At 45.6% G+C, this 27,285-nt stretch overlaps 2 protein-coding genes across 8 annotated transcripts in view; one reads left to right on the forward strand and one right to left on the reverse strand.

Annotated features, from left to right (window-relative positions):
* The window catches only part of NHSL1 (NHS like 1), a 246,699-nt gene extending 237,675 nt beyond the window's left edge, over positions 1 to 9,024 (forward strand). For 4 of the 7 annotated variants that reach the window (XM_057527882.1, XM_057527884.1, XM_057527886.1 and 1 more), the window contains 3 exons: positions 468 to 600; positions 4,532 to 4,633; positions 6,230 to 9,024. In XM_057527882.1, coding sequence (XP_057383865.1) covers positions 468 to 600; positions 4,532 to 4,633; positions 6,230 to 6,965 — 971 coding nt within the window. In that variant the 3' untranslated portion in view covers positions 6,966 to 9,024. The remainder of the gene's footprint in view (positions 1 to 467; positions 601 to 4,531; positions 4,634 to 6,229) is intronic. The other 3 variants (XM_057527883.1, XM_007190937.2, XM_057527888.1) reach the window with 1 other exon arrangement.
* Positions 9,025 to 21,656: 12,632 nt separating this feature from the next.
* On the reverse strand, positions 21,657 to 27,028 carry HEBP2 (heme binding protein 2). The gene is made up of 4 exons (XM_057527969.1): positions 26,860 to 27,028; positions 26,160 to 26,295; positions 25,242 to 25,422; positions 21,657 to 22,207 (listed from the first exon to the last, which is right to left on the reverse strand). Exons 1-4 carry the CDS (start codon positions 26,956 to 26,958, stop codon positions 22,009 to 22,011), a joined length of 615 nt encoding a protein of 204 aa, XP_057383952.1. The 5' UTR covers positions 26,959 to 27,028; the 3' UTR covers positions 21,657 to 22,008.
* Positions 27,029 to 27,285: the final 257 nt, after the last annotated feature.

Consider the following 27,285-nt stretch of genomic DNA (forward strand, 5'->3'; position numbering starts at 1 on the left):
GGGCTGGTGCACGTTCACGTTCAAGCCAGCAGTATGTGGACTCCCTGTGCTGCCTCGTACTTAGGTTACCAACTTGGCATTTCTATGAATTTTTTTTTTTTTTAATCTAGATCTAAGGGTAGAGCTTACAGAAGCGCAGAAAATAGAGGGGGTGGGGTGGTTGGCAGCAGGCTGGGTATTAAATAGCAGTGAGTAATCCCCTGGAGAGCTGCAAAGAAATGTTATAACAAAATTTAAGAGAGATTCAGTCAGTTTATCTAGACTTTAACAGAAAAGCCTGAGCTTTGACTATCATGCTTGTGTGTCATTTTCCCCATCTTTGTAAAATATCAAACTACAGGCCCTACTGCCTCTCCCTGTGATTCTCACGTTGTCAGAATGGTAGGGAAGCATATTTGGGAGCTTGGCTACAGACTGAAATTCAAGTCATTTGTGCATCTTGTGTCTGCCTGCTTGTTTCTCCATAGCTGGGGTACGGGAGGCTGACACAGCCGGTTCTTCCTCAGAGGCCTGTGACTTCTGTAAGGAAGATGGGAGTGATGAGGTGATGACCCCCAGTAGACCCCGGACCACAGAAGACCTTTTTGCAGCTATTCACAGGTAATCCAAAACTTCCTTCCTCTTTTTTGCATCTACTTTATGAGTCCCCCTTTCCAAATCGTTTCTCAATGTATTTTTCTTTCTTGAGGTTTCTGCTGTCACCCAATTAGGCTTCACTAACCTGATTATTGATTTCTTAGTTTGTTTCTATATTTTTATTTGCCTTGACTCCAATTTCTGTTTTACTTTGTTCCACTGATTTTTATGATGATATGGGGGACAGAGGCTAAACATGATGATGCCATTTGGTTGGCCCTTCTCTTACTAGCAAGAAATGCAGTGTCACTGTGTTTGATTGGATATTTACAGGAGTTGGGTTAGAGTAGCCAGTGGTCCAGTCCAGGATGAGGGATGTTGTGTTATGTGGACTTAAGATGCACAGACTCGCTGTACAGGACTTCTTCTTTCCTAACAGTGTTTGGTTTTATTGCTGTTATTATTTTCATTTTACAGAAAAACTAGGATTTTAAAGTGTAATATCTTTGGCTACTTAAATGTTTCAGTAAAAGTACATCTTTTTTAAGCAGGAGCAAAAGGAATTAAACTTGCTTGTTACTATATACTGCTAGTGCCATCTACTGGCTTAAGAAATTATTGGGTTTTAAAAAAATGTAGAGTAAAATTTTCAAAATAACTGCCTGAACTGTTGTACTTTTTACATGTGATCACCTTGAAGAGTGAATATGACTTAGCCCTAAAGTTTTATTTATTGCCTCATTTTTCTGGCTATAAACAGTTGAGTACTCCCACAACGGTGTCATTGTGAAAATGAATATGATTGTGTTCGTGCAAGGACTTTAAGCTATATGCTGTATAAACCCTTTACTTCCTTCTAAAGTTCTTTACCATAGTATTTCAGATAACTGTTATGAATGCCCCTGTACTGCCAAGGTCCCTGAATCAAGGTCCCTTTTTTTCCTCCTGTAACTATACATCCCGTAAAATCATTTGATTCTCTGTGTAAGTAACCTGTGTCAGGAGGGCTTTCCCAATTCTTGGAATTTAACTGAAAAGGCTGTTATTGCATGAGATGGAAAGCAGAGGCTGTGCAGTCCCTACCTGCGATTCCTCGTGCAACATGTAAACATCTAATTTAGGGGGGAAAAACCCAAGCTGATGAATTGAGGTGTTTGTCAAGAATTATGTTCTTTAACTCTTGACTCCACTATTGGTATAATGTCCCAATAGACCCTAAAGACTGCCTCTCTAACATTGTCTGACGGCTCTCTGTGCTCTCATTAGAAATAAAAAGGTAGCTAGTGATCACATTATTCCTCCAAATAGGGAAATAAAAATTCCACATCCTTTGAAAGCAACTTCAGTGACATGTCTAGAGGTTTACGCTGATGTTTCTAACTCGAGTCATGCTGGACACCTAATGAGCTCTCAATGATTGTGTAACTGTTAGGAAATTCTTCCAAGGCTCAGCATCTCCTGTGTGGTATGGGATGCATTGGGTTGCTAAATATACAGGCATATATATTTAAGACAGCATCCACAGAGAAGACGTGTCGCCTGGTTGCTCTGTGCACTGAATACTTGGTCTCAGAGAGAACCCAGCTGTTGTGGGGCCGCATCACCACACACTTTTCCTAACAAGATACCGAGGATCTCCTCTGTATTTTACTGTAGCAACCTTCGTAAGGCACTGAAAGACTGTGGTTTCTCCTACCAAGGAGTTACATCTACTGCAGATGCAGAAATTGGCCAGTCTGTATTGTTCTGTGTACACGATAGAAGCAAAGACTGAGTAGGGTATGGATTACAGAGTGAGAGCAAGGATGCAGGCTAATTTTTAGTAGATGGATGGATGGGTAGATAGATAGATAGATAGATAGATAGATAGATAGATAGATAGATGCAGGCTAATTTTTAGTAGATGGATGGATGGATAGATTAGATAGATAGATAGATAGATAGATAGATAGATAGATAGATGCAGGCTAATTTTTAGTAGATAGATAGATGCAGGCTAATTTTTAGTGGATGGATGGATAGATAGATAGATAGATAGATAGATGCAGGCTAATTTTTAGTAGATAGATAGATAGATAGATGCAGGCTAATTTTTAGTAGATGGATGGGTGGATAGATAGATAGGTAGATAGATGCAGGCTAATTTTTAGTAGATAGATGCAGGCTAATTTTTAGTAGATGGATGGATGGATAGATTAGATAGATTAGATAGATAGATAGATAGATGCAGGCTAATTTTTACTAGACGGATAGATAGATGCAGGCTAATTTTTAGTGGATGGATGGATAGATAGATAGATAGATGCAGGCTAATTTTTAGTAGATAGATAGATAGATGCAGGCTAATTTTTAGTAGATGGATGGGTGGATAGATAGATAGATAGATAGATAGATAGATGCAGGCTAATTTTTAGTGGATGGATGGATAGATAGATAGATAGATGGATGCAGGCTAATTTTTAGTAGATAGATAGATGCAGGCTAATTTTTAGTAGATGGATGGGTGGATAGATTAGATAGATGAGATAGATAGATGCAGGCTAATTTTTAGTGGATAGATGGATGTATACATAGATAGATAGATAGATGCAGGCTAATTTTTAGTAGATGGATGGATGGATAGATAGATAGGTAGATGCAGGCTAATTTTTAGTAGATGGATAGATAGATATAGATATAGATAATATATTAGCAGACATAATAGGAAGCCATCTAAAGTCTGATTTTTAGGGCTTTATTTTATATCCTTCAGTACCTAAGCTAATAATCTAAAGTAAAGAATATCTAAATTGAAACACAACTTTCAAATTTTATAATGCAAATTAATTCACTTCAGATTTAAAGCCAGATGGAAAATGTAAAACACCAGTTGAGGTGTGAAGTTTTTATCTTTATTGAAGTAATTAGTTTTTAAGCCAGTGTTAATTGTTCAAGCATTTTTTAATAGCCATTTTCCTTAGAAATACACACACACACATATTTATAGTCTGTGTGTATATATACATACATATATGCAGAGAATTCGTATATTTAGTTTTAATTCTCATTTTAGTGGGCAGTTACTCTTGAGAAGCAACAATACTTTTATAAATTCCCGTCTCCTGTCTTCATTCTAAATCTACAATTAAAGGTTGTAGCTTTAATCAAGCATAGCTATGGCTTGTTATGTGGATCTCAGCACACCCTCTCCATTTAAAAGCCAAACAGAAAAGCCACATTTAAAAGCCACAAACCAATACCTACAAGAATCAGATGAGGGCTTCCCTGGTGGCGCAGTGGTTAAGAATCTGCCTGCCAATTCAGGGGACACGGGTTCGAGCCCTGGTTTGGGAAGATCCCACATGCCGCGGAGCAACTAAGCCCGTGAGCCACAACTACTGAGCCTGCGCGTCTGGAGCCTGTGCTCCGCAACGGGAGAGGCCGCGATAGTGAGAGGCCCGCGCACCGCGATGAAGAGTGGCCCCCACTTGCCACAACTAGAGAAAGCCCTAGCACAGAAACGAAGACCCAACACAGCCATAAATAAATAAATAAATTTATATTTAAAAAAAAAAAAAAAAAAAGAATCAGATGAGCAGAGATGTCTTTGGGAAGCAAACAGTATAAATTGTGAGGTCATGAGCTCTCCTGGAACGGTACTCCATCAGGTCCTACTTCTTGTATTAAGCCGTATGACTTCACTCTCTAGACCTCGATTACCTTCTCTGGTCAGACCAAACCACCTACATGTTTTCCAGTTCTGAAATTCTGAGATGTTATTGTTTCTGTGGTTTTTGTCAGTGGGTCAGCAACTTAACTCCAGAGCAGTGCTCTTGTTGACAGTGGAATAGAACTGTTGAACCAAAGTACCATAGGCCAGTCTCTGCTGTCCCAAAGGGGCTGGCGCTATGTCAGCTCTGGCCACCCCCTTCAGCCTCTTAATTGGGTTTTTACCACTTCCTGTCTTCCATTTTAGTGGCTTCTTTTTGGCCAGAAGCACAAAGAGGACCCTGGGAGCACCAAGCCCAGGGCAGCCATCACGGGCCCATCGTCCCCTGTGGCTCGAGGTGCAGGACAGGTAAAAACAGCACTGAATCCTGAGCTGATAGCAGGAAGGAAGAATTATATTTCCCTAAATGACACTCAAAGGTTTGTTAGGCACCTACTCTATGCCTGACACTTTACGCCTATGACTGCATTTATCTTTACTGATAAGCTCTGAACTGTCTACTGTTATTCCTCTTTTCCAGATAGGAAACAGGATCAGAAAGTTTAACCTGGCCCAGTTTAGAGAGCAAGGAAGCTTTAGCAGTGGGTGAACCCAGGTCTGTGTGACTCCAGAGGTCCTTTATCTCATTGAATCCTCACAAACCTGTGAGGTTGTTAGCATCGTCTGCATTTTACAAGTATGAAAAACTTGTAAATAGATGAGTGACTGGTCCAGGGTCACACAGCTAGAAGTTGCTCAGATTCAACTCTTAATTTCTATGTTCAGATAGCATCCTCTCAACCTTTGCCGGTTGCATGTTCTGGAATTTTATAGCAGAAAAAGAGGTATAACCACATCTTAGTAAATGTATCAAGTTTCCTTAACAGCCAGTCCGCCTGCACTTAGCTGAGAGATTCCTCCCACACCTGAGTTGTTGATATGAAGAGACCTGCAAGGGGCCACTTGGCACATCTGCTTTACTTTCTCTAATGCATTCTCAGCAGAAGACACATTGAGCCAGGGAGATTCTTAGAGACTGGGTATAAGAAATTCCCCCAGGACAACTTTACTTTTCCTGAAGGCCCCTCCTCTTTCACATTCTACCCACCTCCCTCACATTTGCTTGCTCGGCTAGTGGTTCTCTGCAGTCAGCCAACAGGATCTGATGTGGAAGGTTCACTCTTATTTTCCGGAAAATTGGATTTCTAGGAGTTGACGAATGGTCCAGTAAGAGCCAAGGAAAACTGGTTTTATGCCAAACTCTAGAATGATGGAGAATGTAAAGTTGCAGAGTTGTTCTAGAACCTAAGGTGGGGGCCTGTCTCAGTATGTGGGACATTCTAGGAGTTGGTTTATCTATTAGGCCAGCGGTCCCCAACCTTTTTGGCAGCAGGGACCAGTTTCGTGGAAGACAGTTTTTCCACGGGGTGGGGTGGGGGGGGATGGCTCAGGGGGTAATGAGAGTGATGGGGAGCAACAGATGAAGCTTCGCTCGCTTGCCCGCCACTCACCTCCTGCTGTGCGGCCCGGTTCTTAACAGGCCCCACTACCCGGCGGCCCGGGGGTTGGAGACCCCTGTATTAGGCCATTCAAGCGCCAGCACCATAAAATTCACTCAGCATCAGTCCCATATAGAAAAGTTAAGTAAGAAATGGCAATTATTAAAAACGCTGGAAATGGTCCTATCCAAAGTAAGATAATACGATGTTTGAGATTTGTTTCAGAATAATCCAGTGAGCGTAGAAATGAAAACAGGGTGGCCATAAGTTAATAATTATCACAGCTGGGTCATGGGCACACATAGTAATACAATGAACTATTCTTTCTGCCTGGGTGTTTGGTACTTTCCGTAGTGAAAATAGTAGCTGGTGACCTTAATGTGCGGTGAGAGAAGCAGGGTGGATGTGGTTGGCATCCAGTGGCCCACGAGGAATTAACCTTCATCTTAACGTTCTTAAATCTCAGGTCTAAGAGGAAAGTCCTTGGCCGTAAAGATTCCGATGATGATCACTCCCGAAACCATTCTCCCTCCCCGCCAGTGACACCCACTGGCGCTGCCCCCAGCCTGGCCTCCCAGAAGCAAGTGGGATCGATTCAGAGAAGCATCCGGAAGAGCAGCACCAGCAGTGACAACTTCAAAGCTCTGCTGCTGAAAAAAGGGAGTCGGTCAGACACCAGTGCCCGCATGTCCGCAGCCGAGATGCTCAAGAACACAGACCCCAGATTCCAGAGGTCAAGGTCGGAGCCTTCGCCAGACACCCCCGAGAGCCCATCAAGCTGCTCCCCGAGCAAGAACAGAAAGGCCCAGGACGAGTGGGCCAAGAACGAAGGCTCGATGCCTCGGAGTCTGTCCTTTTCTGGCCCCAGGTACGGCCGCAGCCGAACTCCGCCTTCCGCCGCCAGCAGCCGGTACAGCGTGCGGAACCGGATCCAGAGCAGCCCCATGACCGTCATCTCAGAGGGCGAAGGGGAGGCCACGGAGTCCGTAGACAGCAGGGCTCTCCGGGCCCTGGGCGCTGCGAGGGGACGTTCGCTGGAAGCCCTGGCGGGGGATGGCGGGGGGGAGGGCGGCCTGCTCTGTGCAGGGGAGCCCGCTGCCTGGCGGGGGGCGCAGGCTCCCGGCCCCATGGCGGGGCGGCCCAGCGCAGAGGGCACAGATCCCTCAGAACAGCGCGGAGGTCCCCAGAGGGAAGAGAGTTAAGGGCGCGAACCTCCCAGGTGATGTGGGGAGATGTGCAGCACGTCGCTCTGGGAAGCCTGACAGGTGCCCTTCCCGGCCTTGTCCCTGGATCCCGCTCAGCGTCTGTGCTGTGGGCCCCGCACGGCCGGCCCCGCGGCGGAAAGGGAGGGGCTATTTAGGACTCACTTGGCACTTGCCCTGTGGCTTAAAAGCAAGTAGAAGCTTAACTTCTAAAAGTGCTTCCTGGGGAAGATTTTTTTTTTTTTCCCTCTAAATGCTGGGTGTGTGTGCAGGGATGTGTATGTGTGTGCATTTGGAACACTTTTTATTATGTTAAAAAAAAATACAAGCAGCATGTACAGAAACAGGAGAGACAGCGTTAAGCTAGGTAGAGTAATGGAGCCTTCTGAGCAAGGTGGTAACTGCTTTAAAAGTATTACGTTTATGGAAATTAGTGAGTTCCAGAAGCAGGGAGAGGACCATTACTTCTGAGAAAGAGGGGGTAGATTTGCTGGTTCTGAGCGCACAGAACGGGTGGGGATGTGCACAGGTGTGCTTTCAAGGGGAGCCGTGTAGTGGTTACCCCAAAAAGTTGGTAAGGGGCTAAGTGACTCATCGGTTCAGGTACTTTTTTCTGGGGAAAAAAGGCTTTGTTTCTTTTTTGTAAAAATGACAGATACGTGGACATGGCAACGCCGTAACTCGGAGTCTGCTGCTGTGCAGCCACGGACACACAACTTCTAGCCTGGTTTGTAGAAATGTAGGTAATTTTTTAATGACTTTCCTCCTTGAGCAGCAGCTGGGACCTCCTTGGAGAGCTGAAATGACAGTGGCACATACAGAGAGGGTAACAGAGATGAGAGAAGGGGAGAGGAGTAAGTGATACACTGCTGGGATTTGTTTCCTGCTTATTAAATAAAATTATTTTTCAGAATTAAATTTTAAAACTTGCACTACAGAACTGTGGGTGGAGCCTTTCCTTTTACAACTTTTTTTTTTTTTTAAACCAGAGTTTAAACTTCCATTTGGCAATTTCTTATCACTTGAAACGTCAACATTTGCTAACTTTTGGATATCCTTTTGGTTACACCAAAGAAAAAGTTAATGCTATTTTTCCTTGAACTGCCTGCCGTATCATGTCCACAGTTAGAAAGGTTTATCAAAACCTATTATATATTATCTTACTTTGAAGAAAATGCTGAATAGCTCTTTTTGGTCAAATAAACTGATAAAAATTGGCAGGCCTTGGCTCTTAATTAGCCCTGGGAAATGAATTTTTAGATTAAAAAGATTTTTTGCATCATTTGGTTTGTGTGTTTTTATATTTTTTACAAATAATTGAGTTCACTAATTACCTTCTAATCTTCTCCGGTTAGAATTTTAACACTTTTAGACATGGAAGAAGAGTGTGTAAAGTATTTATTTTTATGTGATATTCTTGTGACCACTTCCAACTGCCATGTACATAGACTCCTTTATTTGTTGGTTAAATAAAATCAGAGTCTTGTCTTCTTCATCAGAAGGACTTAAGATGAGAGTACTGAGATTATTAGCCTAAATACAGTGCAGCTGCCAATTATCATCTTTTTTGGTATGAAAATGTCATCTAAAAGTTGGACTGCACAGGCCCAATCATCATAAGGTTTATACAATAAAACATCAGGTACCCATTTTAGACACGTCTTTGAGACAAAAACAAATCTAAAGAATTGAGACTCCTTCCGTCCTCTGAAGAAAACAAAACACGTCTTTTCACACAACCAGAAATCAAGACCTGACATTTGGCCAAGAGCAAAAGGACTTTCTACCACTTGGAGCAAGCGTCTGCTACATTGGGCGCAAGAATCTTTTCTCCTAAATTTTAGAAAAGTGGCATTGGCTTTTGAATATGAAATCTTTCCATAGCTACCCAAAAAGGATGAGAATGTACGTGGATATCAGAAAACAAATTTAATATATAAATCATTTATGTTGAAGGTAAGATAAGCACCCTCAAAACTAATTATAAAGCTTTTTTTAAAATCTCCATTTTTAAAGGAAAAATATATTAAGTTTTTTAATTTGCTTTGAATAAAACAATTGTAAAGTAAACATTTGAACTTTTTTTGTTCTTGCTGTTTGTACATGCATTTTTTTTTTTTCTTATTTATTTATTTATTTATTTATTTATTTTTGGCTGCGTTGGGTCCTCGGTTCGTGCGAGGGCTTTCTCCAGTTGCGGCAAGCGGGGGCCACTCTTCATCGCGGTGCGGGGACCGCTCTTCATCGCGGTGCGCGGGCCTTTCTCTATCGCGGCCCCTCCCGTCGCGGGGCACAGGCTCCAGACGCGCAGGCTCAGCAATTGTGGCTCACGGGCCCAGCTGCTCCGTGGCATGTGGGATCCCCCCAGACCAGGGCTCGAACCCGTGTCCCCTGCATTAGCAGGCAGACTCTCAACCACCGCGCCACCAGGGAAGCCCTGTACATGCATTTTTGAGTGGTGAGCTAGGTCTTCTGGTTACAGAACTGCTGAGTGCTTCGCTGGATACAAACAGAACAGCGGTGGGGACCCAACAGAGAGGAAATAGACCATCACAGACACTGTGGGTGTTGCCGTCCAAAAGGACCTAGGGAAAAGCAAGTCTAAAAGGTGACCTATGGACTTTGAATAAAATCCCAGTAAGATATCGACTGAGAGTTCAGGTGATGTGATGTGTAGAGAGATGCGAGAACTTTTCACAGCATGGTTGAAATATAGGGAGACAAGGATCTAGACTTACCCCGGAAACACACGGCATCTTCAGCTTTGCTACTTTGTGGGGCTCGATACTGTTAATGCACCATATATATTTAAAAACTCAATGAAGACAGACTTATTGACTTCCCTATACCCCGAGACTTTAAAGCCCCAGGGCTAAGCTATTTCCACCTTGTTTTTCTAAGAGTTGGGAGAGAAACAAATGACCATTTGGTCTGTCGGTTGGAAGCAGCCTCAACTTTCATCTGATTTCTGCCCTCCTATTTCTGAAAAATGTTGATTGAAACCATTGCTTCTCCTGTGGGGATGAGAGCATATTTGTTTGGGGAATCACAAGGACAAGGAAAGAAAAGGAGGCGTTTCTGTTTCTCGATCTTATTTCCCATCCACCAACACCACGCCCAGCTCTGGGGGTGGGTGTCCCAGGAGGACAGGGGAAACACAGGATTCGTTTTTTGCATTAATGTGTTTTCAGCACATTAATTGAATTTGAACAATTGTTTATATTGCTGGGATGCCATCATGAAATGGGTACAACAGGATAATTTCGCAGACATTAGGATATTGTTGGGCGGGTAGGGGGAAGGAGGGTCTTTCGAATAAAACATGGACCCGATTCTTGAGGTTCTGTAATAAGCTATTCAGTTACTATAACATAGTTTCTTTCAGTGAGCTGCCCTAAACTGCCTTCCACACAGGCCAGCCTTTATTCACAGAACAAGAACTAGAGCAATCTGTAGTCACTTGTTCAGCACTGAAAAAAAAGCCCTTTATTAAATACTTCTCATGTGCTAGGTAAGGAAGAGGGAGTTCTAAGATAGAAAAATGTGGATGAGAGATCATTAAGGTGCTTCAAACCTGGTGAAGAAGACATACAGTGAACTGTCAGAGTAGACGAAAAGGAAGAACCCTGGGCAGACGTTGCTGCGCGCCCTCCCGCACCATGTGAGTTCCCCTTTACCAACAGAACACCTGATCAGTCAGCCAGTGCAATGGGGAACTCTGGGGAAAAGATCACTTACCTAAGGAGTCCTGTGGTGGACAGAAACAGCTAGGTCCTTTCCCACTGTCTCGCTTGGTCTTCGGCAAGAGACTAGCAATGCACCAAGTAACATACTAGTACCACCCACCCCACCAGCTCCCCAAATCCAAAGGGCCATGTGGCACGGTTTTGGCCAGTGAGACTGGCAACAGTCTAGGGGTTTCCAAGAGAGTTGCTTTCCTTATGTAGGTGCCATCCCCTTCCTCCTTTTATCCCTAGAATGGGTGGGAGGCTGGAGGAGGAACAGTACTCTTGCAACCTTTGAGGCACCAATAAGGACGGAAGAAGCCACATGTTGTGGAAGGCGGAGGAGAAAGGAGCCTGGTCCATTGATGACATCCAGAGTCACTGCACCAGCCTCGGGCTGTCTACCTGCAGACCCACTGGGTAAGTCATTTGTCACCTGCTTTGCAGTTGAGTGATACTGTTCTCAGAGGAAGAAAAGAGAGGGATTGGCTATGGTGAACCTGAGCTAAGAGTGTACGAATAAGGAGGATTTTGCCGAACAGGGGAAGTTGGCAAACGAAAGACACTCCAAACGGAGGGGATAGCATGAGCAGAGGCACAGAAACAAAGTGTTTAGAGGAAACCAAGGAGCTAAAATAGGAAGTCTCTAGAAAAACAAAGTGGGACATGAGACTGGAAAGGTCATCTCAGGCAAGAATGTAGAGGGCCTGGGATGTCATCCCAGGTAATTTGGGTTATGTTTGTAGTACTGGGAAACAATGAAGGTTTTTAAGAAGGGGAATGTTGTGACCTGCCTTGGGTCTTAGCCTTTTCTCAAGCTACTCCCTCCCTTGGTAACTGTGTCTAATCCCATAGCGTTACATTAATGTAATATATACCCGTCACTCCTGAGTGTCTCCTGTCCTGACTTCGTCCATGAGCTCCAGTATATCAGTTGCCTACTCAGAATCTGCATTTAGAGGTGTTTTAAACTTAAATATATCCAAGCCATTATCAATGGGCGTTACCATTCACACAGTGGCTCAGGCCCCAAGTCTAGGCTCATCCTTATGGCCTCTCTTTTCACCCCACGTCTAAACCAGAAGTAAGTCATGTCAACCATATTGCCAAAATATATCACAAATCCAATCACTTCTCACCAGTTCCACCGCCACCTCTCAGGTCCAAACTATTATCTCTTGACCAGACTACTGCAGAAGCCTCCCAACTGGTCGTCTTCCCTTTATCATGCATCTTCAACCACCCTCAATTCACCTTACAAAATCTGCTTTTAAAAACAATTCAAGCACTCCCCTGCTTGAAACGCTTCAAAGACTAGATGTTACAGTTGGAATAGGCTGCTAACTTCTAGTTGTGGCCTGCAAGGCCTTTAAGATCTGCCACTATTCCCCTCACTCAAAAGGTTCACCTCATTCTTCTTTCTGTGCCCTGATAGATGCTACTTCTGGACTTAGAGCCTTTATTTTAACTATTGAAAAGAAAGGTGCCTGTATTTCTACGCTGGTTTAGGTTCCTTAGGAAGTAGACACTGTAACCCATTTGAAAGAAAAAGGGAGGAAAGAGAATGGGGCAGGCAGAGCTATCACCCTGCAGTACTGATCAGTCAGCTAGGTCCTTTATCAGTGTCTTGCTTGGTCTTTTGCAAGAGGCCACCCTGAGAAAGGTGTGCCCTCAATTTCCACAGCTTAGTGAAATCACTGACCACTTATCCTGCCTGCCTTGAGAAATAGCATGGCCTCGGCTTGAAAGCTAAGGTGGAACTTTTGAAGCCAATGGTTGGAGGCTGTCAGCCAAGCACACTTCTTGCAGCTGGATGGCAAGTCTTTTCTTGAGGGGGGATATAGTGGCACACCTCCATGCCTGCCACTCTCCACCACTTGCACTGCTTGGATCCAGTTCCCCATAAGCATGTGGAGAGCACCTCCTCCAGGGCTCTGGTGGACCTGTCTTCCCGAGGAGAGATTTAAAAAGAAGAATTTGATAGGACCAACTACAGAACCTTCCAGCAAATAGTCTCCAGGACACAAGTGGTACTCATCATCCCCCACCTCCACTCTAAATTCCTTTCACCCTCAACTATCACCTCTGTTGGGCTTGGGGCTTTCCCGATGGTGTGAACCAAGCCCTCATTCCAGAGTGTTCTGAAATCCTGGGAGCCAGGGTGGCTGTACTTGCCTGTGGATACACAATCGGGGAAGGAGTACAAAGGGTGCCCCAAGTGGGCCCTGTAGTTCCCCACATCATGCAGCTGTAGGCTTGCCTACAGTTCAGGGTCAATTACCCCTGACAAGATGGTGACTCTTCTTGCCTGCCGGTCCCTGGATACAAAGAGACCCGAGTGCCCAGCTGGCAGCAGTAGGTTGAAGTTCAATGGAACCCTTGCTATGTTGCCAATGGAGAGTGTACACCTCTGAGAACAAGGACCTCTGGCTCTGCAGAGCCCAGAGTTGTGGGGTGGAAAGTCCTACATCCCTAGTGGTTCATTGGGAGTGATTGATGATAAGCGAGGTCACTCCTCCTTCTACCCCTTGGTTCCCAGATCCACGTGTCCTTCCTATTAAAGACACAGCACCATATAGGTTCTCTGATTTAGTAAGTGTACTGTGTTTGGGAGATGGCGCCCCATCTTGGCAGGGTATTGCAGCCAACCAGGCACTAAAGCAAGTCATTCCAATATTCTATCAGGCCAGCAGCTTCTAGGTGGTGCAATATGTCAGAGAACCAGTGGATCCTGCAGCCATGAGCTAACTCTCCCTGATTGGATATTATGATGTGTAGATCACACACTCTGTAAATCCACGCCAGCAGATCAGAGACTTTGTAAGTTTCTAGACTGTGGTGCTGGGCAAGGCCCTGTGAGCAGGAAAGAAAGCTGCATACCCAGAATAGGTGTTAACCCTCGTGCCAATCAATTGCTGGCCCTGCCAGGAACGAATGAGTCTAATATGCTCAACTTGGTATCAAATGACAAGTCAGGCTTCCGACAGCCTTACCAGGGTCTCAGCATTGATATGTAGTGCTGGCAGGTTGGACATTCAGATTCAGCGGTATCTAGGTTGGCCTTGGTAAGTGGGAGTCTGTATTTTTGGGGGTCCATGCATAGCCTCCATCTTTGCCACCACGGCCACTATATTTGTGTGCCCATTGTACCAGCCCTGGGGTGGGCGCCAACAAGAGCTAATACCAACGGGCAAAGTCATTTTGTCTACTTGGTTGTTTAGTGCCTCTTCCAGTGGGTACTTTCCAGTGGGCCTTAACATACGATACGGTTTTTCAGGTTCTGTGCCTGTTCCCAGATGTCTAACCATATGCCTCTACCCGCAGACCTTGTCTCAATCCCATTCTTTTTCTTTTCAAACTCCTGACCAGTTGGCCAAGCCATTGGCCACTGCCAAGATTCCATATATATTTTAACTTTTCTCTCTCACGAAGTGAGTGACCAGGTCCATCACCAAAAATTCTGCCCTTTTTTTTTTGCAGAAAGATTGCAGAAGATTTTTTTCCTCGAAGCTTTCTTTCGATGTCACCCCTGAATGAGGGTGTAATGCAACTGCTGTCCATCTCCAGCTTGGGCCCACATAGTAAGCCAACTCACTGACAAAAAAGCAAGCTCAAGTCCCTGCCCCCCACCCGCTTCAGCCCATCTTACAGGTCCCAACAGCCATAGAGAGGGAGCAACGTGGGGGCAACCGTAATGCTATGGGGATCTGGGCCTCCTGCTCATGATTGAGCAGTAGCTTGCTTGCCTGCTCCGCTCCTGCTCGTGATTGCTCCTCGAGGCATTGTTTCCATCTCACGATGGAACCGCCTAAGGTCCCACAGACCTTAGGACACGGTGGTTCTGACAGGGCCCAGCTAAGATGGGCAGCTCTGGGTGTATCGTCACTTGGTGTCTCATGGGTCCATCTCTACCAGGGCCCAGTAGCACTCCAGAAGCTGCTTTTCAGAAAGCATGCAGTTCTCTCCTGCACTTAGCACAGCCTTGCTTCAGGACCCCAGGGACCTGCATTGTGATTCTCCCACTGGGTCTTATAAATTCCACACTGCAATTTTTTTCACCACTGACACCTCCAGTACCCTAGGGTCTGCCAGATTACATGGTCCAAGTTGCTGATTCCTTCATATCTACCACTTCTCTATCTGTTTTTAGTGATTGATTCCCCCCTAATTATGGGTCATATTTTTCCATTTCTTTGCATATTTTTGTAGTAATTTTTTTATTGGATGGTGGGAACTGTGAATGTTAGGTTGCTTGTTGACAGATTTTACTGTATTCCTTTAAATAGTATTAGGCTTTATTCTGGTGCACAGCCAAGTCTTTTGGAATTAGTTTGATCCTTTCAAGGCTTTTAAGCTTTGTTAGGGGAGCTCGAGAGAAGCCTTTGGTTTAGAGACAATTTAACCTCACTACGAACACCATACCCTTTTGAAAACTCTACCTGATGCCCCATGCGTTATGAGTTATTTCCACTCTTGCTAGTGGGAACAAAAGCTATTCCCAGCCCCAAATGTGATCTGTGACTCATTTGTTCTACTGCTTTCCAGTTGTTCATTTCTTGGCAGGGACAGTTTCTTCTTACACCTTCACAGATTAGTGCTCAGCCAAGACTTAGAGGGACTCGCTGTGGATCTACAGAGCGCTCTGTGTGTGTGTGTTCCTCCTCTCCTTTATTCAGCCCAACAAATCCTAGCCACCTTGGCGTCCCATAACACTGGTCCCTGTCTCCTCAACTCAGAGAGACCACTGGCCTCTGTTTGGCTTCCTCCCCCCTCCCCGCTTTGCTGCCTGGAAACTATACCTCCAAGCCATAAGCTTGAACACTCACTGGACTTCCCTTTCTTCCCCTTCTCTCAGAGATCACAGTGGTGTGCTATGGACTTTCCACGTCTGGCTCCTGTTTCACCATCATGGCCAGAAATGGATGTTCATCTGGGGAGCTTTAAAGAGCATTGCTCAAGGGAGTACTGTTTTTACTTACCACCCTGGTTGAGGGAAAAGGGGTTTAGAGACTTACACTCTTACTTCACAGGTCAAGGAATCAGTGTGGGTTTATCCTACCTGCCAAGTACGTCAATCTTAATTATATATCCAGGGATTGGAGAAATAACAATGAGGGTTTTCAGACCCAGTGGACCCACTATAAGCCAAACTTTGACTCGTACTCCATTTATTTTCTAACATTCACATGCTCCCACTTTGAAATGGGAAGGGGAACTATGATGACACTTTGAGTTTCTGGGTATCAAATGTCAATTTGAATCCCGGCGTATCTGGATATTTTTCTCTCTCCAATGTGTAGCCACCTGAGTAAATGGCCATAGGACCTTTTGGAAAAATACTAGGGGAATCATTACTGTATACACTGAACTATTGCAGTGACCATTCCCCTAAGGGCCCAGTCATTTCTTCAGTCAATGGGTTTTGAGTCTGGAAACTGGGCAAGGGATCACAGTTTTGTGGGGTTTTTTTGGAGGTTACTTTTTTTTGGGGGGGGGAGGTGATCTCAGCCCCCTGCTTATCCATCCTTGATCTCTTTTGATTATATATAAAGAATTACCCTTATTGGTTACCCTCTCTATTTTGCCCCTAGGGATGCCATGTTCTATTAACTACCTCCGTAAGACTTCACAGGTCAGGCCCCCTTGGCTGCCATTTTGACCTTGGTGTTTAATATAATTTACGCACCCTTACTTTCGTGGTTAGCACTGCTGCCTGGGCTCTGCAAGGTCTCGTCATCACCCACATTGCTCTCAGCAAGCCAAGTTCCACCCCAGCCTTTCCAGCCAGCCCAGCCTGCAGAGGAGATCGATGCTCACACCTCTCTCACCAGTGCATTCCCACTGGCCTTGGTAAATGATGCTCCTCTGGGCCTTCTCGTGGAACACAATGTCTATGGACTGAATTGTGCCCACCCCAGATTTATATGTTGAAGCCCTAGCACCCAAGGTGATGGTATTTGGAGATGGGCCTTTGGGAGATAATTAGGTTTAGGTGAGGTCATGAGAGTGGAGTCCCCAAGGTAGGATTAGTGTCCTTACGAGAAGAGAAAGAGACCAGAGCTTCCCTTCCCTCTCCATCACGTGAGGATACAGGAAGAAAATGGCTATTTACAAGCCAGGGAGTGGGCACTCACCAGGCACTGATTTGGCCAGCACCTTGATCTTGGAATTCCCAGCCTTCCAAACTGTGAGAAATACATTTCTCTTGTTTAAGCCACTCAGTCTATGGTATTCTGGTATAGCAGCCCAAACAGAGTACGACAAAAATCCTCCCATGGGCCTTGTTGCCGCCTATGATATGTACCCATTCCAGCATGCCCCTTCCGTGAGCCTTTTCAGTCCTTCCTCTATTACCTCTTCCATCAGTTCAGGCATTTCAACATTTCTATCACTGTTTCAGGCTGCCAGGAGCCTCCCTAAAGCAGTGAGTTTGCTGTATCCCCTGGAGTTCTACTCATGGTGTTAACTCCTGTATCCAGAGCAATAACCCCAAGTCAATAAGCTTCCTTTATCCAGTCTTGTGTCCTGGCACCTTTGGCTGAGCACCTTCAGAACCTAGTCCCCAGGTACTCTCCTGGCCCTGCCAGTACACGTTGGCCAGGCTATGCGGCAACCTTTGCACATCGTCCATCTCTCCCTTCATCAGGTCCAGCCTGGCCTCTGCCAGGTTATGCTGTGACTTCACCTTGGGTAAATGCCTGATAGTCGGGAGATGGGGTGGGGACAGCTCCTAGAGGCACCTGTTGCCTTATGGGGGAAAGACCTCTGTATTGTCTTTCCTCATATTAGGGCAGGAGGAGGGAGAGAGGGTAGCTCTAGCTCTTAATGGGGGGAAGGGTGGGCCTCTTCCACAGGCCCAGAATGTTCAGAAACTTCTAGGGAGTCAAAACTGTTGGGGGCATCCGCCAGATGTCCCCATTTCATGTTCCAGGTTTGGTCCTGACCGTGACACGGCAGATCGGGCTTGGTTGAACATCTGTTGCTGGTTATGCCTTTTACCATCCAATACTTATGCTGGCCTTCTGCATGAGGTGAGGACTTCTTAGCAAGCTATCAAAGAGGCTCTGGCCCTCACATGTAGTTTTACATTCTTTGTTAACTGACCTCGACTTTCCATCATCCACCTGCAGGACAACAATCCAACTCAGTAACAGCCATTCAAGTCTACTGTCCTTGTACTCATTATCCACCCCACTCCTAATTTTTGAAGCGCCTGAATCATTCACCAGTCGCCGCATTCCTTTTCACCAGTAAGCTATTCCATTTAAGGGATTAATAACTAGACAGCCTCGAGCCACGAGCTGTGTATGTACGGCCTGTCCACAGGGATGGGGAACTCATAACCAGCCAGGCAGTGCATGACCCAGGCCCTAAAATGCTGTCTTACTGCCCACAATCTTGGGGCCACACTGATACCAGCTGTGCCAGTTCGATGCTGAGACAGAGTTGGGAGTACAAAAGATGTATGGTGATGTCATACCCATGAAAGGAATAAAGGAAACACAAGATTGGGCAGGGGAGCTGTCAGACTGCAACACAGATCCGACACTTTCTACGAGCCCGCCAGGGAGCTCTGGAGCAAAGACTGTGTATAGGAAGGGTCCCGAGTTGGACAGAAATGGCTAGGTCTTTGTACCACCAGCTTGCTCAGTCTTTGGCTGAAAGATGCCAGTAAAAAAAGCATGCCATCAGCTCCTCCTGCCTCGCTCCACTGTAGGCTAGGTACCCCCCTGAAAATAGTGTGTCCTTATCTTGAAATCTGCAGTGGATCCTGAAGAAAGTCACAGCTGGAGACATCGGCTAACCACACCCCTCACAGCTGGGAGCGGTCTTTTCATGAAGGTGGATCTGAGTGGCATGCCCCCCCCCACCCCACCGTGCTTGCCGGCCATGACTCCAAATCCCAGAAAAGATATGCCCATTCTTTGGCCACAATCAGAAATAAGTACCAGAAGTGACTGACGACAGCTTCGCTTCAGTAACCTCGCCTCTGAACCAGGCTCCTAAATCACGCTCATCAGCAGCGACCCCGCTCTGGTAACCGCACCTCCACAACTAAAGCTCAATCAGTTCCTAAGTGATTCTGAAAGTCCGCTAATCCTTGAACTCTGCACTTCCAGAAACTCTGTACAAGTCAGCGTTTTCTTTGTCCAGAGACACTGTGTCCTGCAAGCCCAGTGCAAGCTGCTCAGCAAGCAGTATGTGCAGCTTTGTTCTGGATACTGAAGGGGGCTTCTGCCTTTGACACGTCACCTCTGCTCAGAAGGCTTCCCCCGCCCCCAGGCTGTCATCTGAGTGGCTCCTTCTCATCATTCAGATCTCCTGTGTCTCTTCCTCGGGGAGGCCTGGCCTGCCCGCCCACGTGACAGCACTGCACTCCGCCCAGCCACACCCTATCCCACCGCCCCAATGGTATTTGCACTCTCTCGCTCTCCAGAAGGTACACTCCACAAGGACAGGGGCCCTGCCTGTCCTGCTCACAGTTGTATTCTCAGCTGGAAGGTGGACTGAGTAGGAGAGTGGAAGACGTGGTTGGATTTGATGGATACAGCCACTGATGGGGGCATTTCTGCCTGTCACCATAGCCCAGCGCCTGGAATAGTGTGTAGAGCCTTGCGACCCAGGAGGGACTCCATAATGCTTCTTGAAGAATGAATGAAAAGAAATGGCATTCCAGTGAAATATTTAGGAGGAAAAGCAAGATTTTTAGAGGGTTAAGTGATGACTAGAAAGGAATGAAGGAATGCACTCAGTTTAAAGAATTATTTTCAGGCTTTTAAAAACATGAAAAATTGACCTACACGTAGACTAACGTGGATGGGTCTGTGGGAAGCACGGTGGTGGTGGTGGAGGGGTGCTGCCCACCTTAAAACCCTGTCATGGTCCCTGAGATACCTCCTCACAGCCTAGAGCTCCAAGGAAGCCTCTGGACAACTCTTTCCAGAGCAACTGGATAATCAAGGCAAGGGAGAAATGGGAATTATTGTCCTATGTAAGGGTCTAGGGGGAACTAGGATTTTATTCTGGGGAGCAGGGAAGATCAGGCCAAATCAGAGCCTGTTGGTAAGTAGAGTGATTGGAGCATGCTGGGAGGGAGAGCCTGAAGATGGGAGAAGGCCTAATTGATGGAGTGTGAATTAGACCAACAGGAAAGGTGGATGGTTTAGCCTCGGAAAGGAATCTAGACATGAATTTCCTATTGATAAGAGAAGAAAAATCTCAATAGAAATGTTGAGGGATATTTTGTAGTCAGTGCCAGCCACATAATTAAAATACCTGATTCATTGCTGTGAGAAATACTCTCTGGTCTGGATTAATTGAGGGCTGAAAAATGTTTTAGTTTATGATTTATGGACCAGGAGGGGAAAATGGGATACCCTGGACTGAATAGTACAAAATCGCTTTTTTATGGAACATGTTTCAGATTACAACTAAATCTTGGCAATCAGACATATGCTTTTCTCATCTAAAATGGAAGTTACTGCATAAGAGATGTCTATTTTTGTAGGACTATGGAGTAAATATATAAATATTTACCTCATACCAGTAGAGGCGAGTACTGTACCAGTAGAGGCGAGGACTTTCATCAGTAGGAGGGCTAGAAGGTGACCCACAGCTGGTTTTGGTAAATGAGCTAAGAAAGAAATTTAATTTCTTTTTGACAAACACAAAAATGCAAAGAATAAAAAAAATAATCAATGCAAGCAAATACCTTTGGAAAATAATTGCCTAAGACTTAAAAAATTATATCCATATAATAATTTCAAAACCGGAAACCTAGCTTGTTTTCTATCAAAAATTATAATCTAAAAGGTATCTCTGAGGGCATAATCATGTTGATTATGCATGCATGACATGCAGGAAGGACCCCTCAACACAGTCGTACCCACTGATGGCCTGAGAAAGCTGCACTCTAGAACACTGACTGCCAGTGGGTGCAGCGGTTAACAGCCTGGACCCAGGAGTCTGACTGCCTGGGATGGAATCGGCCTCTGCCCTTACGGCTCCAGCTGGGGGCAAGTTACCTTACATCTCCGTGCCTCAGTGTCCTCATCTGTGAAATGGAGATGACACAAGGTGGCACACAGGGTTGTTCTGAGGGTCGACTGTGGGAATTCAGGTGAAATGCTTAGAAAGCTACACCTAGAAGGCAATCCATAAATGTTAGCTATGGAAACCACTAACTGTAGGTACGTTGGTCTAGTGTACCCAGGTTAGGGAGATTAATTTTAAGAGATACCGTATAATGCTGGGGCTGCAGGGACCTTGAGCATCATCCGGCCCCACCCTTTCATCCACTGGATACCCAAATCTGCCACATAAGTGATCACGTGCCTGCTTGAACACACGCAATGATAGAAACGGGAAGTAATGTCATTCGTGGGCAGCTTTACCTATTGGGAAGTCACTGAGCTCCAAGCTGCTTTTCTCCTTCGTGCCTACAACCATCGTCCACTAGGAGCCCACAGTAAAGCTATGACCTTCCCATGACAGGCTTCTAGATATCTGACTGACACTCTTCTCCAGGACAAGTGCGTTCCAATACAATTAGGTCCAAATTTCAACCTCTTTGATTTTGCAGCAAAACCCTCTTTGAATACTGAATCATTTTTATATACTGATTCAGTATATAAAAATACTGCATAAAATACTGCATAAAATGCTTTAAAAATTCAAGTGAATTTTAAAAGTCTATGTTTGTATACATTTCTTCAGAAAAAAACATGCCTCTCTTGAGTATCAAAATAAAATAGGAAGTCCCTAACTTCATACATTTATTTTTTGTCATGGAATATTAGCAACACTTTTGAGTATTCTGAGAGCTTTTCTTGTGTGGTGGGAGCAGCGGGCAGGTAGGAAAGAGGGCTCAACAGAAAAAGTAACAGTGACAGCTGCAAAAGACACTTTGATTTTTGGTTCCAACTGAACTTGAGTTCTCTAGGCTTGACGCCTTGTAGTTCCACACAGGATAAACTTTAACATTTTTATTGATAATATCTGGAGGAGGTAACATCCAACTGACACAAATCCAAGTAGAAATAGGCAACATGATTGTGATACAGTGAAGAAGGGGGAAGTAACATGACGTTTCCCTGGAGCCTCATAGAAATAAAGATCGATTTACATGTCTATAGAATACTGTCCCCTGTTATCTGTGTATCTAAAGCTTCAAGCATTAAAAAGGCACAGTGGAAATAAGCTCAAGTCATAGTAGTACTCTCAGGTAGAGATACTAGACACATTTTGCTTATGGGTAATGTTGACGTCTATGTTAAACAGAAGTTTTGCCCCTGGCAATGGACCTTCCTCTCATTTTGTCATTCACTTTCTTTGGAGGGTTCTTTTTTCTGAATCAACCACACTTCATTTCTTCTATCAAGCAATTTGAAAGGACTGTCGTAGCCTGCGGTGTAGTAAACCTTTTCATCGAAAACTTTTCCTTCTTCCCTCAAAATGCTTGCTAATGTCAAGAGTTGTTCTTGATTCTTTTGGGCACTAGAGAATCCATCGAAAGACCTACAAAGGAGAAAGTAAATGACCATAAATGATTTTAATACTGATGTGAATGTCAGTCTAAGAAGAAAAGTGGGAGCTGATACAAGGAAACCTGGATGGAGCGCGGTTTCAAAGCTCCTCCCTCTTGGCAGCTGAACTGACTGTTCCCTTCCTCTGGTTCCCAGGCTCAGTGTGACCTCACACGCACTGAGGGGACCCAGGAGGAGGCAATACGTCCCAGCTGTTGGGCAGATTTGGAAGTTATGCCATCTTGTGCTCTAACTCTGTGCTTCTCAAGCTCTAATGTGCATGCAAGTCACCTGGGAAAACACAGGTTCAGGAGGTCTGGGCTGGGGCCCAAGAGCCTGCATTTCCAACAGTCTCCTGTACTGTTGATTCTCCTGGTCAGAGAGCCACAATGAATCCCCCTTAGCAGCCTCCCTTTAGTCTTTCCATTTTCTATCGAACATTTCCCCTTTCTTTCTCTCCTTAGAAAAAGGGCAGGCACTGCATTACAGATGAACATAAGTTTTGATCCTCTATGGAAGAGATGGACATTTTGGCAGCTCTATACAGTCTGAGAAAAGCTTTAACAGAGACAGAATCAAAGTGCTTGGGAACACTGAAGATATGATTACATCGGGGCAAGGTGTGTCTCTGAGTTGGGTCTGGAATGGAGGATAGTTTTGCTGGGCAGAGAAAGGGGAGGTATAAGAAAAGAACAAAAGTCCAGAAATACAAAGCAATTTCATAGTGAGGCATAAAATGAGGTCAGAAAGGTGAGTCAGAGCTGGAAGGAGGAACCTTGTACATCATCCTAAGGCCTCTTGAGATTATTCCAAAGGATGTTGGAAAAGCAGAAAAGTAACTTGATTAGATCTGGGTAAGAATATAGGCAGAGAGATGGAAACTAGATTGGAGAGAAGGGGCCAGTTAGGAGGTTGCTAAGAGGATGGGGATGAAAAGACAGTCAAAAGATTTGCATAAAAAGTGGGAAAATAGAAGTTTAAGTGTAGATTTTAAAGTATATAAACAAAAATACCCTGAGATTAAATCATGACAGCACACCGACCTAGCTGAGTTGCTGACATGTAAATGTGATGAATTTGAAGGCTGAGAATAGGAAAAACAGACACAAACACGTTCCTAATATGCCTTCTTTAGCGTAAGGTTTATTACCAATGTGCCAGTGGAAAAGATCATTCCTACCATTCTTCAGATAAGATGTAAGGTCTCGAGGGTACAAACCAGGCCTGTTCTGTTCAACAATGTCTACCAGGCACCTAGTCATTCCTGGCATGCAGTACCTTTTAAATCCCAGTTGAGTAAGTAGAGGAATCTGTGTATGCACATGTATATAAAATAAAACGTTGAAGATAAGTTGATAAAACTGTTCTATAATTTCCATCATGTTGACTGATGATGATAATTCTGAACCATGTGTTAGGAAACATTTCAGCTCCTAAATTTATTACTTATTTCCTTAAGGAATGTTCTGCCTAAAGGGAATCTGTTTCAGATTCCACTTTTTCCTTGAAATCAAATCTTGAGCCTCTTACTTAGAAATCATCTTTTGTCCTCTGAATACATGTTGTTCTACAGTGATCTATCCATGGCTTTATTCAGGACACAGACATATACTGAGCCTCCCCACACACACCTGCCTCACCAGGAGCCGAAGGATACGGGCAGAGTAACATGTTGCTATATTCTTGAGGAAGTTACAGTCTATCAGTAGGTCATTAGAATTTAGAATCATAGCACCGAGTGGCTGGCTGACTGAGAAACTGAGGAAGGCATCACAGACAAGGTACCAATTGATCTAAGTCCTGAAGGATGAAAGTAGGCTCTCCAGGAAGAGAAGAAAGAGGGAGCCGGAGCTGGTAGTAATATCATGCTCATGTTCTAAGTATTTTAGGTAAATTAACTCATCTGATCTTCATGGCAACCCTGTGAGACAGCAGGTAGGTACTGTGATTAGACACATTTTACAGATGAGATTTTTGGCAAGGAAAGTCTCAGTAACTTGCCTAAGGTCAAAGGTACAGAGATGTGGAGGAACTCAGCCTACTCAGTGAAGGGCGGGAGGTGGGGGGGAGTTGTCAGGGAGACAGGTTGGGCCGCGTGTTGCAGGTGATGCGTACCCTGAACGGTCTGAATGTCACGCGGAAGCAAGAGGAAGCCAACAGATTTTTAAACACAGTAACAGGTTGGGGTTTTGTTGCTGTCGTGAGAACGATCGGGGTTCCAGAGTGGAGGGCCAGGGAGAGGAGACTGGTGGGCAGAGAGAACAGCTGGGAGGCTCTTGAAGTGGAACCTGAGACTGAAAAACGGCGGAGTATCTGGTTGAGTGTCAGGCACGTGCCGAGCACTGGGGTAGCAAAGAGGACTTAGCTGCGGTCCCTGTAAGGTGAGGGCCCGAGCAAGGAACAGTGGGGAGGAAGGGAACGGAATCACGACCCTTTCTGAGGCAAATGGGCCAGATTCAGGGGCTGGTTATCAGGGCAGGGTGTGCTGCCGATGGCTACGACGGTCCTTGCTGGGGAGGCTGGCAGGCTGATTAGTCGCTTTACTGAGACAGGCACTGTAGGTCAGAGTAAGGAACCAGTAAAGCAACCAACAGAGGAAGTCACTGCGGGAAGCAGCTGCCATCCTTTGGGCTGGGGGAACCAAGGGAAGAGATTGAGGCTATCAGAAACTACGAGTTGAGAGGAGGGGTACCATGCATTGTTTTAAGGTATTTTTCTCCAAATTTAACTAGAGGGCGGGTAGGACAGTCTTTTGCTTTTGTGGGGGAAGGTCCGCTGTATAATTTGTATTGCATCTTATCCGTGGAAGATGTGCATCAGCCTTCTCATTAAATGTATGTTATTTCTTCTAAAGGACCCTTAGTAACATATAAAACTAAGTCACTAGGAAAACACCACAAAATGCATTAGACCTGTTTTTATGGAAGGGGGAAAAGCATAGGAGCTAAGTTGCCCAGGAGCTAAACTATGAGTGCCCGCCAAGTAAAACCAACAGTCAGAAAGGCTATAAATTATCTACCACTTACCGTACAAACACCGTCATTTCAGCTCTGTCTTCAATGAAGACATCTGACTCTGAAGGCCTGGGGGGATCAGATTGCCGTTCAGAGGGGATATACAGGGAAATGGTAATGGTAGACTCGCTAAAAGGACCTGAACCGGGCTCCATGTAGCTTGTCACTGGAGCTGTCATCTTTATTTTCATCTCTGTGCCACAAAAAATATATATTTAAATGCAAAGGAGACCGTGAAAGCAGATTTAGTGTATTTATGACTACATTTAAAAACTTATTTTTTGACCTGAGTTTCTTGATTTACTTGACATAAATATTTAACCTTTAAGATAATTTCCATCTTAAAAAAAAAATAAGGGCAAAATGACAATTATCCACTGCCCACATTAAACACTTTCTGTATTATTAATATTTTTCATTAATAAATTCCATAGTTTTAGGGACAGAAGGGGAAATGAGAGATCACATGGTCCAGTTCATTCTTTACTTTTACAATTCAGAAACAGAGGTCCCATTGGCTAAGTGACCTGCTAAAACATAAATAGCATCAGAGCCAAACCAGAAGATATATCTTGACACCCTGGATCTTGTGTTCTTTGACCCTTCCTGCCTCCTAATGTCTCTTACCCTACCAGTCACCAAATTACCTCAAAGCATTAGCCATGAAAAGGCCTTAATGCTAGTTTCACAGAGGCCCAGTTCATCCAGCAGAATCACAAACAAGGAGAACAGAGGCTAACAAGCACTGCCCAGTACTACACTCCTCTAGACGCCTCGGGTCCTGAGAAGAGTCCTCTTCAACCATTAAGTCTTTGATGATCTGGTTATTTTTCTATTCTAAAAGCTATTTATTTAATCAGCGAAAACTCAATAAGCCAGGGCACTCAACCACAATACAGTGTGTATAATGACAAGGAAAAGTGCCTTCACCTTTCTCGTTTCTGCCTTGAATGTAGCTGTTCAGCCTTGTGAAGCCGGTCTGCATGGCCGAATCCCAGTCCGTAGACTCAACCGAAGTGCTGACCCACTTCGCAGGTCCGTAGCGTCGGATCTCATAACTTCCGGGCTAAGATGGAACAGGGGGAACTTGGGGAAGCAATTCTAAGAAGGCAGAGCGTGAGATGCAACAGTACAGGTACCTTGATCTCGGGTCCACCTGGGACGGCCAGCCCAGGGGCTGAGCTCCCCTGCACCGGGCAGGGCTTCCCAGCACCGGGCAGGGCTCCTCCCCCGCGGCTCCCACCTTTGGATTAGAGACGCCGGCGGCCTCTGCCCCACAAGCAGGGGTAGGGAGAGTCGGCTCAATTCGGGTTAAAAGCAAGCAACTGTTCCGGCCCCGCCCGGAGGGTCCCATCGCAGGTTTTGGGACGTGGTCCTTTTTTTTTTTTTTAAACCGCAAAGAAAAGAAATTCTTTTGTGGCCAGTACCTGGGGGTAACTACGGCTTACCGACCGCATCTTCCCGTTTGTGCAGGAATGGAGCTAGGGACTCTGACCATTTTTAAAAATGTGCTTTTAAGTTAAACCTATGGGACCCTCCGGCCGCATTGAAGATCACCTCGAGGACAGCGCCACGCTCCCCACCCCCCCCCCCCCGGCCCTCACCCTTCGCGCCCGCGGGTGGAGCCTACCTGGGGGCCCGCGTCCTCCGGGGCTTCCCAGCACGGCGTCTCCGCGAGGGCCTCCGAGCCCTCGGCTGCCCCGGGATCGGGCTGCAGCACCTCGGCCATGGGCGGCGCCGACGCTCCGAGAAAGAAGCCGGCGAGCTGCGCCGGAAGGGGGCCACTCGGGACCGCCCCGCCTGCGTGTCCCCGAGTCCCCGCCCCGTAGACGCCCAGCCCCCTCTACACACTGCAGGCGCCCCGAGTCCGCAGGACTCTGCGAGGCCCAGGCCGGGAGGGGGCGCTGCGACCGCGATCCCACCCCGGGGCAGCTCTGGCCGGCCGCTCCCCTGCGGGTCCCCCAGGAGACCCGATGGCAGGGTCAGCTTGGCCAGGCTTTCTTTGGGGGGGTTTCTCCCACCTCCACCCTTTTTTTTGTTTGTTTTTAAATCTTTA

Source organism: Balaenoptera acutorostrata, chromosome 14 (genome assembly GCF_949987535.1).
Source record: "Balaenoptera acutorostrata chromosome 14, mBalAcu1.1, whole genome shotgun sequence".
NCBI lineage: Eukaryota > Metazoa > Chordata > Mammalia > Artiodactyla > Balaenopteridae > Balaenoptera > Balaenoptera acutorostrata.